The sequence below is a fragment of the Typopeltis vanoorti genome, chromosome 8 (assembly GCF_054136105.1).
Source record: "Typopeltis vanoorti isolate ZY-2024b chromosome 8, IOZ_Tvanoo_1.0, whole genome shotgun sequence".
NCBI classification, from domain to species: domain Eukaryota; kingdom Metazoa; phylum Arthropoda; class Arachnida; order Uropygi; family Thelyphonidae; genus Typopeltis; species Typopeltis vanoorti.
Window position 1 is genome coordinate 33985655 of NC_143556.1, and position 15941 is coordinate 34001595.

The 15941-nt window shown below is 35.2% G+C and overlaps 1 protein-coding gene across 3 annotated transcripts in view; it reads left to right on the forward strand.

Annotated features, from left to right (window-relative positions):
- Positions 1–6168, forward strand: part of Sin1 (SAPK-interacting protein 1) — a 316670-nt gene extending 310502 nt beyond the window's left edge. For all 3 annotated transcript variants that reach the window (XM_090397180.1, XM_090397182.1, XM_090397181.1), the window contains one exon: positions 5683–6168. In XM_090397180.1, coding sequence (XP_090253306.1) covers positions 5683–5897 — 215 coding nt within the window. In that variant the 3' untranslated portion in view covers positions 5898–6168. The remainder of the gene's footprint in view (positions 1–5682) is intronic.
- The last annotated feature ends 9773 nt before the right edge of the window (positions 6169–15941 follow it).

Sequence of the window (15941 nt, forward strand, 5' to 3'; positions counted from 1 at the left end):
AATAGATTCACTGACGTCCTTTATGTTCGCACCCGGCTGGTACAACTTCGTTAAACTCTCGACTATATGATGCAATGATACATTACATTATATAGAGTAATTTGTACAGTATCTCATACTTAAGTTGTAAATCAGCAGTTAGAATACAACAAACTCATAGGCCATGGGAATGGATGGTTTGCTGTTGTGAATTTCTTTTAGCAGAATAGTAATCTATCTATGATGCTTTGTTTGGACTTTCCAATGAATTATAGTGATTGAGTTGTTATACGCAGTTGCTATGCTGAGAGTTGACTATAGAAGGATGTACAGAAAGATGGTTTAATGTAAAATCAGTTGTAAGATAGGGTGCATTATGATGTACATGCCGTCACAGTCTATTGAAAGTAACATTAAGCCGATGTTAAAATTAAAAGTATTGAATATGCATATGTTGTTATACTCCTAAATCTATCCAGTACAAGTCTTCAGAACTCATTAACTAAATTGAATATCTGCTGTGACAAAAGCTGTTTTTATTTTTATTTAAAATAGCCAGGAACATGGGAAAACATCAACTGCATTCTCAATGAGAATGATGTTGAAGACAGCAATGAAAAGAAATATATAAATAAATAATAGAATAAGCAAAGCTGATATAGTGATGAGCCAACTTAAAAAAAACATATATGGAATAATTAGAGCAGAATTATCTGAAACATTTAACTAGCAATATATAAGATATTCTTCAAACCAATTTGAACCTAATTCTAGTAGTAAGACTTATACGTTGGTTAGAGATAACTGGTAATTAATTTACGGAATTAATAACGCATATGAAGTATTTAATTAAAGATAACTTTAATGAATCACTTCTATATTTCGGCAATGTCACATTGCCATCTTCAGGAACATAAAGATATGGTATGTGCACTAAGGAACTAACAAAGCAAATGAGGAAGAAAGTAAGAAACTAATTTTGTTCCTAAAGTCCTAATGGTGCCCTCTTGCGGGCAAATTTGGTAGTCTTGGCAGTTGGGCTGAAGTTCTCATAATGAAAGTCTCCCAAATTTGGGGCAGTTTCATGCACCCAAATTTGTTGAGGTTAGGAACTTTTTTAGAGCTGCTGAAGATTCTTTGAATAATCTTTCGTATTTAAACTTGCTGCGATGGATTATTTTTGTTTTCTTCCAACGAATTTTATGGTGGGTATCTAAGGCATGGTCTGCCAGCCCAGAGCGGCTGTACTGGTGAAACCGGATGTAGTCTTGGTGTTCTGAAATCCTGATATTTGTTGTTCTGCCTGTTTGGCCAAAGTAGGACAATTTGCAGCTGCAAGGGACCTGGTATACACCAGGTAGGTCTAGGGGAAGTGGTTGGTCTTTGGTAGAGCGGATAAGGGATGCCAACTTTTTATATGGTCTGTAACAGGAAGTAAGGTCATATTTTTTGAGGATATTAGTTATTTTTTCAGAGGTGCCCTGGATGTAGGGGATAGTGATAGACTTGGTGTAGTCTTTATTGTGGAGGGGGATTGTGGTTTACAGGTTTTAGTATTTTTTGGATTTTTTTGGGGTTATAGCCATTGGCTAAGAAAGTGTTGAGGATGTGGTTTAGTTCCATAGTCAGGGCCTTGTCATCTGAGCAGATTAATTTTGCCCTGTTATATAGTGTTTTTATCACCCCATATTGTTGTGAGGGGGGGGGGGAATTGCTGGTGAATGTATCTGCCAGTGTGGGTGGGTTTTCTGTAAACAGAGAAAACCAAAGATCCATCAAGCTGGCGGGTGATTAAAGTGTCTAGGAAGGGGAGGGTGTTGTTTTCCTCTTTTTCTAAGGTGAACTGGATTCTGGGATGTTGGTTGTTTAAGTGTGTTAGGAAGGAGTGGAGTGTGTCTGAGCCATGTGGCCAAATAGCAAACACATCATCCACATAACGAAGCCAAATAGTGGGTTTTTGTGGGGCGGAGTTTAAGGCTTCAAATGTCTCCATAAAGAAATTGGCCAAGGGTGGCGAAAGTGGTGAACCCGTGGCTGTCCCCTCTATCTGTTTGTAGAACTTTCCTTGCCAAACGAAATAGCCTGAGTTCATTGTGAACTGAAATAGGGCTGAGATATCGGGAGGAAACTTGGCTTGGATGAGCTCAAGGGTTTCTTTGAGTGGGACATTAGTGAATAGGGAGGAGACGTCAAAACTGACCATTATGTCAGTGTGTTGGAGTGTGAGGTTTTCTATACTGGCTTTAAAGTGGGCTGAGTTTTTTATGTGTGATGGTGTGTTGCCAGTGTAGTGTGTGAGCGTTTTGGCTAAATGTTTGGCTAATTTATATGTGGGGGAATCAATGCCATCCACTGTGGGATGCAATGGCACATTTTGTTTATGTATTTTTGGGAGTCCATATAATCGGGGGGGTCTCGAGTTATAAGGTTTAAGTTTGTTGATGACTTCCACAGGCCAAGAAGTGACCTTCTTAAGGAGTCTATGGATAGTTCTAATCTGAGAGTTGGTCGGATTATATTCAATGGGGAGGTAAGTAGTACGGTCTCGTATTAAAGAATTTAGCTTACCTTTGTAGTCTTTTTGATTGAGTACCACAGTGGCGCTTCCCTTATCAGCTTTGGTGATTACTATTTTTTTGTTGTTTTTTAATTCTTGTAGGGCTGTATATTCGTTTTTGGATAAGTTGGATTTCGGAGGTTTGGCTTTAGTGAGAACACCGACTACATCCAGTCTCACGTTGTTGGCGATATGGTTAGGCAGGTTGCGAATTCCACGCTCTATTTGGATCATGATTTCTTCAGCAGGTATCCTTTTTGGAGCTAGGACGAAATTGTGACCACGTGAAAGTGTGGTGAGTGCTTCAGGCTTTAAAACTGCCGACGAGAGGTTGACTACTGTGTTAAGTGGTGGCTGGGGTACAGAAGTAGAAGTCTTTGTCAGGTTTTCGTATTTTTTCGAATTCCTTTCTTGTCGATGTGCATGAGATGTCATGAAATATAGACCATGTTAGAAAGCTCTTCCTCTAGCGCCCGTAAGGTTTTGTTTGACGTTCTGACGTTCCTAAAATGCTGCCAGGATAACAAAGTGATCCCCAACTGTGTCAAATTGAAGCACCGTTTCACTTCCGAGAAAGCTCTACGCATTTATAACCGCACTAGCTTCGCCCTGTTAAGAGAACAAATTACCGCGACGCGCGTTCTCCTTGCCGACGAAAACAAAACCTTATGGGCGCTAGAGGAAGAGCTTTCTAACACACTCGGCCTTGATCTATGGTCTATACTTCATGACATCTCATGCACATCAGCAAGAAAGGAATTCGAAAAAATACGTAGTCGGCAAGTGAAAAAATACGAAAACCTGACAAAGACTTCTACTTCTGTACCCCAGCCACCACTTAACACAGTAGTCAACCTCTCGTCGGCAGTTTTAAAGCCTGAAGCACTCACCGCACTTTCACGTGGTCACAATTTCGTCCTAGCTCCAAAAAGGATACCTGCTGAAGAAATCATGATCCAAATAGAGCGTGGAATTCGCAACCTGCCTAACCATATCGCCAACAACGTGAGACTGGATGTAGTCGGTGTTCTCACTAAAGCCAAACCTCCGAAATCCAACTTATCCAAAAACGAATATACAGCCCTACAAGAATTAAAAAACAACAAAAAAATAGTAATCACCAAAGCTGATAAGGGAAGCGCCACTGTGGTACTCAATCAAAAAGACTACAAAGGTAAGCTAAATTCTTTAATATGAGACCGTACTACTTACCTCCCCATTGAATATAATCCGACCAACTCTCAGATTAGAACTATCCACAGACTCCTTAAGAAGGTCACTTCTTGGCCTGTGGAAGTCACCAACAAACTTAAACCTTATAACTCGAGACCCCCCCGATTATATGGACTCCCAAAAATACATAAACAAAATGTGCCATTGCATCCCACAGTGGATGGCATTGATTCCCCCACATATAAATTAGCCAAACATTTAGCCAAAACGCTCACACACTACACTGGCAACACACCATCACACATAAAAAACTCAGCCCACTTTAAAGCCAGTATAGAAAACCTCACACTCCAACACACTGACATAATGGTCAGTTTTGACGTCTCCTCCCTATTCACTAATGTCCCACTCAAAGAAACCCTTGAGCTCATCCAAGCCAAGTTTCCTCCCGATATCTCAGCCCTATTTCAGTTCACAATGAACTCAGGCTATTTCGTTTGGCAAGGAAAGTTCTACAAACAGATAGAGGGGACAGCCACGGGTTCACCACTTTCGCCACCCTTGGCCAATTTCTTTATGGAGACATTTGAAGCCTTAAACTCCGCCCCACAAAAACCCACTATTTGGCTTCGTTATGTGGATGATGTGTTTGCTATTTGGCCACATGGCTCAGACACACTCCACTCCTTCCTAACACACTTAAACAACCAACATCCCAGAATCCAGTTCACCTTAGAAAAAGAGGAAAACAACACCCTCCCCTTCCTAGACACTTTAATCACCCGCCAGCTTGATGGATCTTTGGTTTTCTCTGTTTACAGAAAACCCACCCACACTGGCAGATACATTCACCAGCAATTCCCCCCCCCCCTCACAACAATATGGGGTGATAAAAACACTATATAACAGGGCAAAATTAATCTGCTCAGATGACAAGGCCCTGACTATGGAACTAAACCACATCCTCAACACTTTCTTAGCCAATGGCTATAACCCCAAAAAAATCTAAAAAATACTAAAACCTGTAAACCACAATCCCCCTCCACAATAAAGACTACACCAAGTCTATCACTATCCCCTACATCCAGGGCACCTCTGAAAAAATAACTAATATCCTCAAAAAATATGACCTTACTTCCTGTTACAGACCATATAAAAAGTTGGCATCCCTTATCCGCTCTACCAAAGACCAACCACTTCCCCTAGACCTACCTGGTGTATACCAGGTCCCTTGCAGCTGCAAATTGTCCTACTTTGGCCAAACAGGCAGAACAACAAATATCAGGATTTCAGAACACCAAGACTACATCCGGTTTCACCAGTACAGCCGCTCTGGGTTGGCAGACCATGCCTTAGATACCCACCATAAAATTCGTTGATAGAAAACAAAAATAATCCATCGCAGCAAGTTTAAATACGAAAGATTATTCAAAGAATCTTCAGCAGCTCTAAAAAACGTTCCTAACCTCAACAAATTTGGGTGCATGAAACTGCCCCAAATTTGGGAGACTTTCATTATGAGAACTTCAGCCCAACTGCCAAGACTACCAAATTAGTTTCTCAATTTGAACCTATTTTTTAGCTTAGGAGAATGAATAGATGGCATCTATATTAGAATCATGATAAAAATGAAGATATTAGAAAAATATGATATTGTGAACAGAGCTAATGTCAGATAGTATGGTCATTTAAAACGGAATGATATAAAATAATAATAAATAATAAATAATATAAAATGACAATAAACAGAATGATGCAGGAAAAACATCCCGAGGAAGACTAAGGTTTGAGTGAATTGATACAATTAGTAGTGTCTTAGAAAACCAAAATATAAGCTCAGCTAATATTGGAAAGTTTCTAGACTTTACAGTTGCAGTAATTGTCATGTTGCCTTCCCTAATCTAGTTTTATTGATTAAAAAGTTAAAGATTTATGATGATGAGTAATATATATATATATCTTTTTCTTCCTAGATGTAGGAAAAGCTGTGTTAAAACTGGTGTGCCACACTGGCCAGGGATATAAAAATCATATATTTGAAACTGACATACGTACAGCACAAGAAATTATTAATAAGCTGCAGTTGATCTTGGACATGCATTCCAGTACCATTTACAAAGAATACCAATGTCAGAAAGAACAAAAATTGCAAAGAAAATTATACAAAAGTCAGCTTAGCTTCTCTTAATATTTGTTATGTTGCTCATTTTGTAATTTAATAATATCAGTAACTTGGAGAAATTTCTAAAATTAAAAAATAACATGTTTTTGAGAATGTGATAAAGAGATATGATTTGATTGAATAACATGAATTTGCCAAACTGCAAATATTTTAATTATTGATATGCACCTTTTGTAATTATTTGCCTTGTGTGTATAAATAATTTAGGCATATAATTTATGTTATAATTTTATTGTATATATATATACATACATATATATTTATGAAAGTTCTAGGGAATAGAATTTCTACTGTTTTATTGTGTAATTTACCATATCACTTAAAAGGTGTTATAAATTTGTAAATTTCTGAGTGACTTTGATTAATGTAATTAATGTAAGATATATGTAAGAATTATTAACCAAAGCATTATAAGAAACATATTTTGAAACTTTCTTCACAGAACAGAGGTTTATGTATATTCAATTAAAAACTTAAAATAATTCTATCCGAAAACAGTTTCCTGAGTGTTATAAAGGTATAAACATTAATTGGATGCTTGCTCAAATTTTAAATAGGAACTGAAATTATAAGCCCCCCCTCCCTTCCATATAAGATGAAATATTTAAAAATGGTTTGTATAGGAAAACATTTGTTATGTAGTGTTGTTATGTGTAGAAATAACTGGCATAAAATAGCTCTTAAGTGGAACATTCCATCTCATCTTACTTTTATGTATTAGGCCCAGAAACATGTTAATGGCCATATGAAGATAACAAAGTTTTGGTGTCGCAAATGCAGTTAATAAATCGATAACAAACATAATATACTGATCTTGCTTCAGTAATAATTGCAATCAATGCCTATTACAGCCTAATAAATAAATTTTGCTTTCACAAACCTGATTTGCTCTATAAGGTAGTAATTACCTGGCTGTGTTGTTAGGAAAGGAGAAAGAATTCAGGAGAAAAAATTTAAATGTTCCTCACATTCTAAACAGGATTCAGAATGAATGGTATTACCTTACCATCTATACTACAGTCACTTTATGTGAAACATTGGATCATTAAAAAATCAATACTTTTTTTTTTCTCACTGATATATATTTTTTGATTTCTGCCCATATGATCTCCCACTCAGGGATATTAGTATTTTGACAATCAGGAAACCATTATTAAATCTTTCAATGTAGTTCTGTTAACTTTATGAAGTTTATTATTATTAATGCCAGTCCTCTATGAAAATAGATTCATCATATTGTGGGAGATTCACACATAAAGCTCATCAGACTGTGCTTTAAACTCATTCCATGTGCAATTGTAATGCCAATGCTTTTTACTCACCAACCATTCTCATGCAAAGAACCTACTCCTCACATCCTCCTTATAGTTACCAGGTTATATTTTCAATTATATCCTCTCTCTCCTCCTATTTACGAGGTTTTGCAAATTGCATTCCCTCAATCTTGTCTTCATACCCCACATTTCAAAGACCAGTAATCACCTTAGACAATCTTCTCTGGACCCTTTCTAATGTATCCTCATCACTGCCATGTGCACCATTATCTGTACACAATCAGGTGATCAAATCTGTGCACAATAATCCATATGAGACCTGATCAAAGTCTCATATGGATTATAAAATAGAATCATGACTTCTTTATTTCTGCATATCAAGATCCTCTGCATCATTGCCATAATCTTATGTGATGACCTCACAACTGCAATGGGCCCCCTTGAACTTCAGGTCCTTGTGTAAGATTAATAGAACCTAAAAAGAAAGTATCAGTTCCAAAAATATTTGCCTTCTTTTCTGTAAACTTTGTTGTCACTTGCATAAGCTTGTGTTGAGTTACTGTAAAAACTAATTAACATTACAAGATGTACAATTATACTTTGATGTATTTGATAATACAAATGAACATGCATAGCTTTTTAAATAAGCATTCTTTCACAAAACTGGAAGTAAACTAATAATATACAACAGTTTCAAGCAAGAATGACCAAATAACTAATAAGCAGATTTTTATCACTTATCCAAATAGGATACAAATAATTTTTTAGTTTTTTTTTTTAATTCTCCCTTTGCTGTGATTTTTTTTTGTACCAAGTGTAAATTTAAGTATTAAAATGTTAGTTGTTTCAAATTAACTATGTGAAAACTTTTATTGCATCAGTAATTGTATTACCATGAAGTACAATCATGACTGTACTTCATTGTATTACCATGAAGTACAGTCATGATTGCTGGTGACCCACAATACAAAATAAAATTATCCATTTGATAAACATCTATCAAAAAAAAAGTTTTTTTGTGATAGATTTGCTTGATTGGTAATTACCAGGATTTTAACTTGCATACAATTGTTTATTCATACTAAATGTATATCCTCTACATGTTTTACTGTCTATATGGCTAACAGTCATATAGATAGTGGGAAGTTGCTTAACATAAATAAAAAAAATGAAAAAATAAAAATTTTCCAACAGCAAGAGTCTGTGTGTGTCCTATATGGATTCCTCAAACTAAAAGAAAAATTTCTTTTACTACAAGATTGCTGAACCTACCAAGAACTGGATCACAACCCCACTAACAGGCAACTTAAGAAATTAAATTCCCTTCTAGATAAAGTTATAAGTTTAGATGCAGACATCATAGAAAAGTTAAAAATACATTTTGCAAGAATTCCTAGGTTTTATGGTCTACCTAAGATCCATAAAAAAGACATTCCTCTCTGTCTGATTGTGGACTGTATTGATTCACCTACTTACTGCATTGCCAATTCTTTAGCAAACCTATTGAAATCGCGTATAGGCAATTCTCATTCTTTTTTAAAGCACTCGTCAGATTTCTTAGACAAATTAAGAAATGTCTCCATACAACCTACATCTTACGGTGAGCTTTGATGTAGAATCCCTATTCACAAACATACCTCTTAAAGAGACTTTACAACTGCCTACTGATATTTTCCCACAAGAATAGTAAGTAATGCATCACGAATTCAAATAGTAAGACTATTCAAATTCGTGATGCATTCCAGATATTTCCTGTGTCAGAAAAAATTCTACAACCAAATAGAAGGAACTGCAATGGGAAGTCCACTCTTCCTTGCTTTAGCCAACTTTTATTTAGAGCATTTAGAAGACATCCTTTTTTCATCTATAAACCCTCAACCTTCATTTTGGGTTAGATATATAGATGATATTTTTGCTCTGTGGCCTCACAATTTAGATTCCTTACCTACTTTTTTTAGCTAAAATCAATAGCTATATCCTCCTATCAAATTCACTGTGGAAATTGAAAAAGACAACAAAATATCCTTTTTAGACATTATTCTCATCCGCTCACCATCAGGTAATTTAACAACATCAGTTTATAGAAAACCCACTTTTACTGGACAATACATTCTCCAACAATCTGCATATCATCCTTCTCAAACGACAGGAATCATAAAATGTTTAATTCAACAAGCTAGAACTAAATGACTTCTCCGAAAGAACCACACAATGTCTTCTTGACTCCTACAAAACCAAACCAAAATAACAAAGAATCAATACGTCGAGTTCCAATCCCATACATCTCCAGCATATCAGAGCCTATTTCAAGAATTCTGAGGAAATATGATTTTGTAGCTACTTATATTCCCATTAATAAACTATCCACATATTTCCCATCATCTAAAGATAAACTCTCAACTCTGTCTCTTCCTGATGTATATCAGGTTTCATTAAACTGCCAGCTTTCCTACCTTGGACAAACTGGACGTTCAGTAGAAAAAAGAATACAGGAACATCAATCGTATATTCTTCACAATAAATCTGATAAGTCTGGATTGACACAACACTGTATAGAGCCGGACCACAACATGCTCTGGTCTAAACCTTGCCTTACTTCACTGCCCTAACTTTAATCGGAATGACTCAAAAATATGGGAAAGTTTGATCCGAATAACACTTTTTTTTTTTTTTTTAAATTAAGGCCAATAGCGATATTTACAACGATAGATCCTAAAAAACCACTGGATACTTCATCTATCTAATGATCTGTTTAGTATGATATTATAAATTAAATTTATTTGGGATGATAATATAAATTATATACTTATTTTATAATCACTGTTATGATACCTTTTCTTCAGTGAAGCATAATGCTCTTAGCTATTTAACATGTTGCTCGTACTATTTGGAATTATTCAGTTGTTTGCATTCTACCTTGTAGAAAGTGTTCTGGCCACTCATGATAGTTTGTTAGTTTCAAACTGAAATATTTAGCAGTATATTTAATAAATATTACTTCTTGTGTTACATGTAAATAATTTGACAACTATGGCACAAGCTTCCCTCAAAACTAGAATGGACATACAGACTTCAGAAATGGACCATGATCCCACTTGATTGTCACACTTAAAAACGAATGATCTAATCTCCAGTACTTTTGAATTTATAGAAGACCTTTAAAAACAAATGAAGTTCAGCCACTCAATCACTCCAAGATACATGGCATGCCTGAACTTCATAAGACAGACATCCCTTTACGTCCAGCAGGCGATGGCAGAGGCTCTCCAACATATCTTCTCTCTAAACACTTATCTAATCTCCTCAAAAATCACGTAGGACTTATTTGTATTTAAAAAACTCAATGGATTTTGTAGATAAACTTTCAAACATTCAAATTTCCCCATCAAATATATTAGCTGGTCTCTAGATGTAGTTTTGTTATTTGCCTACATCTCTTTCAACATTGCCTAAAATCTGCACTCTTCATTGGAAAGGAAAAGTCTACCATCAAATATATGGTCTTGCAATGGGCTTACCTCTGTCACTTCCAATCACCGACTTTCATCATCATCAAATTCCTGCCATGTACCCTCAAGAGGTGTACAGGATATGATGGTACTACATGAAAAATTTACATCGTTACTAACTTCCTATCTACAATTTTCCTCCAAATCAGTTTACTTGTCAAGACTCCAACATTATCAGATCTTATATTTCTATCCTCTAAGGCACTTTATACCGTATCAATCCACTTATATCTTGGTCTTCCTCTGGGTCGTTTTTCTGCCAACCTGGCAGAGAACACTTGTTTTGCTAATCTTTCCTCGCCCATTCTGTTTAAGTGATCATACCACCTGAGATTATCTCTACTAATGCATGCTGACAACATCAAGTTCTTTCCTAATATCCTCGTTTTTAATATGATATTGCCATTGATGCCATCTGTTCACGCCTATAATCTTTCTCAGGACTCTCATATCTTTGGTCTCTAGGTCTTTGGTCAAGTGTTTTACTTCAGACCCAGCTCTTAGATCCATAAGTTAAAACTGGTTTGAACACTGTCTTGTATACAGCTAATTTAGTGTTCTGACTAATTTCTCTCTTATGCCATATGAATTTATTCAATTGACTTCCTACCATACCAGCTTTGTTGATTCTGTTGTCTATTTCTATATTTAATTTACCATCTTCACTAAAAATTGTGCCTAAGTAGCTGAAATGTTTCACTTGTTCCACAGGTTCTCCATTCACAACACAGTTGACATTTTCAATGATTCTGCCTATTTTCATTGTCTTTGTCTTTTTATTGCTGACCTTCATACCATATCTATTACAACAGCTATTCAATTTAGTCAGAGAATCTTGCAGACTTGTAGCGGATTTATTTAGAAGTATAACATCATCCGCATAAAGCAAAGAGCTGACATTAACATCTCCAATTTTGATATCATGTTTAATACCACTTTCCTTTATAATGTGATCCATATAGATAATGAATAACAGAGGAGATATTGTACATCCCTGTCTCATACCAGATTTAACATTAAACCATCTTCCTGTACTTCCTTCAATTCTAACTGCTGACTTACAACTCAAATAAAGACTAAGTATTGCTTGATATAATGCCCCATTGACACCATATAACTGTAGCGTATTGAATAGCTTCTCTCTTGGCACCTTGTCATATGCCTTTTCCAAATCGACAAAACTTAAATACAGATCTTTGTTATATTCCCATGATTTCTCCACTATTTGTGGTAAAGTGAAGATCTGATCCTGACAGCCTCTGTTTGACCTGAATCCAGCTTGTTCTTCACCGAGCTTTTCTTCCACAATTCTTCTCAACCGTTTCTCAATATACTTGCATATATCTTACCAGGAACACTCAGTAGGGAAATATCTCTGTAATTCTCACATTCAGTTTTATTTCCCTTTTTATATATAGGTACTATGAAAGCTCTACTCCAATCATCAGGAATTCGTCTCTTTGTCCAGGCATTCTGAACTATGCAGTGCAGCCACTGTAAGACTTTTATACCACCGTACTTCAGCATTTCTGGTCGAATATCATCTATTCCTGCCTTTCCACATTTCAAGCCTTTGATGGCTTTTTCTACTTCAAGTATGGATACGTATTCCTGACTACATGCCTGGTCAGTGTTTTTTACCACTATGCTGTCATCACTGCTTGTTTCATTTAGCAGTTTTTCAAAGTAATTACTCCATACTTCAAGGATATATTTTTCTACCATTTTCATGTCATCTTTATCATCTCTAACTCCTTTTACAGCACTCTTTCCTCCATTCCTAAACTTCTTCAACAACCTCCAGAATATTTTGCCACCTTCTTGATATTTATTTTCTATATTCTTGCCAAAGTCCTCCCATAACTTTTGTTTAGCTAGTTTTACATAGTGTTCAGCTTTCTTACATTTGTCTCTGTATTCTCTAAGAGCACAAGCTGACTTATTTGCCAGGAACATTTGATATGCTTTCTTCTTTTCCTTCACTGCCTCTTTAACTTCCTGTGTCCACCATGGAGTTCTAATTTTTCTATCCTTGCAGACAACTTCACCACATGCCTCTCTAGCTGAATCAATCAGGGTTTTCTTCAAGGCTTGCCACTGAATCTCCAAGGTTTGGTTCCTGTTCTCAATCTCTTTCATTTTTCTTCAATAATCTTTGTGTATTTTAGTCTACAGTTCACATCTGAGAGCTGCTCAACTTTTATTCGCTTTAAAACTTTCTTACATGTTATTCTTTTCAATATGAAATTCAGTTTTATCCTGCTCAAGACTAAATAGTGATCACTTCCAATTTCAAATCCTCTGTACACTCTGGTGTCCTGCACCAGGGAGAAAACATCACTATCAACAATAAGATAGTCAATGAGACTTTTCTTATTCCCTGCCTCTTCTCTCCATGTGAATTTATGCACATTTTTATGTTGAAACATGGTGTTAGTAATAACTAGTCCATGTCCTGAGCAGAAATCCAACAGATATTTGCCATTATTATTAGCTTTGCTCTTTTCTCCAAATTTTCCCGAAATATTTTTGTATGTCTGACAATCATTTCCTACTCTACTATTTAGATTGCCAACAAGGACCAACTTTTCCTTTTTCATTGTGTCAGTTGCTTTTTCTAAAGCCTCAAAAAATTCCTCCACTTCTACCTTAGTAGAACCTTCTGTGGGACCATAGGCACAAATAAGTCTCTGTCCAGTTTCCCATACTTTATACATGATAAAAAGCTGAAGAATCAGCTATAGAACAGTCAACCTTAAAATCATATGTGTGGTGGAGATATGTGGATGACATCTTTATCATCTGGAAACACACCCTCAGAGACCTGGAAGATTTTCTATATTTTCTGAATGATCGACATCTGAAAATAAAATTCATCACAAGTAGAAAAGAACAGAAAATTACCATTCCTAGATATCCTTGTTAACAAAAACATTGCTGGAGGCACACGGGCAAAAACCTACATGCAAGTTCATTCCATCACCCTCAACAAAAATTAGGTATAATCAAAACCTTGAAAAATAGAGCTTCAAACATACTAAAATGATGATTTCAAATGAAAACAAGAACTTCAAAACCTTTAAATGCTCAAAAAAGGTACTAAAGAAACTTTTATTTTCTGATGAACCATTCTGTGATAACCCAGAAATTAATTACAAAGGCCTGGTATCTGTTCCATACATTGGCAATGCATCAAGAAAAAATGGCAAAATATTAAAGGCAATCTATATCAGAACAGCTTTCAAACCATTCAACATCTTACAAAGCTTTCTACACTGCCCTAAAGACAAAGTTCCAATTTATAAACATCCAGGTGTATACAAGATTCCGTGCTCTTGTGAAAAAATATACTGGTGTATACAAGTGTATTCAAAATCTGCAACAAAGAACATATAGATGACATTGAAAACAAATGGGAAGAAAAAAGTGGATCTTAGTGCACATCTTCAAAGAACATCACACAATAAATTGGCAAGCATCTTCCATGCCCTACTTAGAAGAGAATTGCTTCAACAGGTTGTTCAAGGAGTCCTCTGAGGTCATTTGCTTAAAAAGTGCACTAAATAGAAATCAAGGAATGATCCTTCATGACATCTGGAAGTCATTAATATGTGTGACATTAAAGACCTGTGCTGTGCTAGCAATGACATATAGAGTTTACACAACAATGGAGAAACTGCATATAACATGCCTAATGATACTCATGATTAAACTATCATTCCAGTCTTTTCAACTTATAGATATTAACTGCTATTGGAAAACGTTTAGTTTTTGTTGTTTTTTTTTACTTATGTGAAGCAACCTCCCAATGATTCTGTTAGCTTATATATAGACAGTGAAAAATGTAGAGTATATACATCTAGTATAAATAAAACAGTTGTGTACAGGTTAAAAATCTGGTAATTATCAATAAAAAAAATTCTGGAAGAAATTTTTTTAGGAAAGTTTTTCTTGAAATCTCCATGCAAAATTAGTATGTACTAATATTGCAGTTATATCATGCTGTAAGTTGACCAGTAGTTTCCATTCTTGGCATTATCACATATCCCTTTTAAAGTGAAATTTGTTTTTTGTTTTTTTTTAATTCTTGTGGCCCTATTTTATTTAAATTTGTATTGCATAGCATGCAAAGTATGTCAGTTTCTTTTTCTTTTTTTCATTCTTTATGATCATTAAAAATACAGTAATTTCTAAAAAAAATCTAGTTTATTTTGATGTACTTTGGTGGTATTTTTTTACATATAAACAGTTCTTGTTTTTTTTAAAAAAAAGTATTTAACCGATTAAGTACTCTCATTTTGTTTTCTACTTTCACTTTATTCTCACTACTGTTGCATATGTGTGACATGATTTGAAATTATAGTTTCATTTGTAATGTAAACAAAATAGCTGCTATGATTGAAAAGAATTTAAGCTTTGGTGGTGGGGGGGGTGACATCTTTAGAGAAAAAAAGTCTTAAAATCTTGTACATTGTTTTATTTCTACTAGATATATTTCTTATGTATTTGTATTAGTCATTGTACATATGTAAAATTATGTAAATTTTAGTATTTCATGTACATTTATAATGACGTCTGATGTATAATAAATTCTTATAAAACTGTAAACATTTATTACTTTTGTTGAAATCTCAGTACACCATATAAAAAATAATACTTGAGATAAAATTGATAGAAACTGATGGTTGCTTAATGTCAAAGATGGGTAAATTGGAAGAGACTTCCACATGGCTTTTAAGGAATGTCGAAATTTGACTGAGGTGTGTGATCTGCCATCCAGTTCTTACCTTCTCATGATGTACCCTGTAAATAGGTATCCACCTGGATAATGAACAAATGAGGATGAGCTGGCAATTTTTTAGTTGATGGAATGCTATCTGGCTAGATTATTGCTTTGTCAAACAAGTCCACAGCTGTTTTCATCAAAGAAACAGAAAAAACAGTGTACCATCAGCTACTGAAACAAAAGCTCAACATCAGTAGAATCAAACATAGGTTTCCGTCAACTTAAGAAGCATGAATGGATGAAGAAGTGGAACTGGCAGAATAATTTGAGAAGTATCATGTCAATATAATTGGCATTACTGAGATAAAGAAGGCTAAAACAGGTTAGATTCTGCTAAATAATAACTCTAAGATGCAGTGGCAGCTCGTACATAAGCACTCCCAAGGAAAAAATGAAAAAATTGAATTTTGTTTGTGTTTATAAATAATAACAATGCTTACAACATTATATAAATGCAATTCAACATGTTTAAGGTTACAGC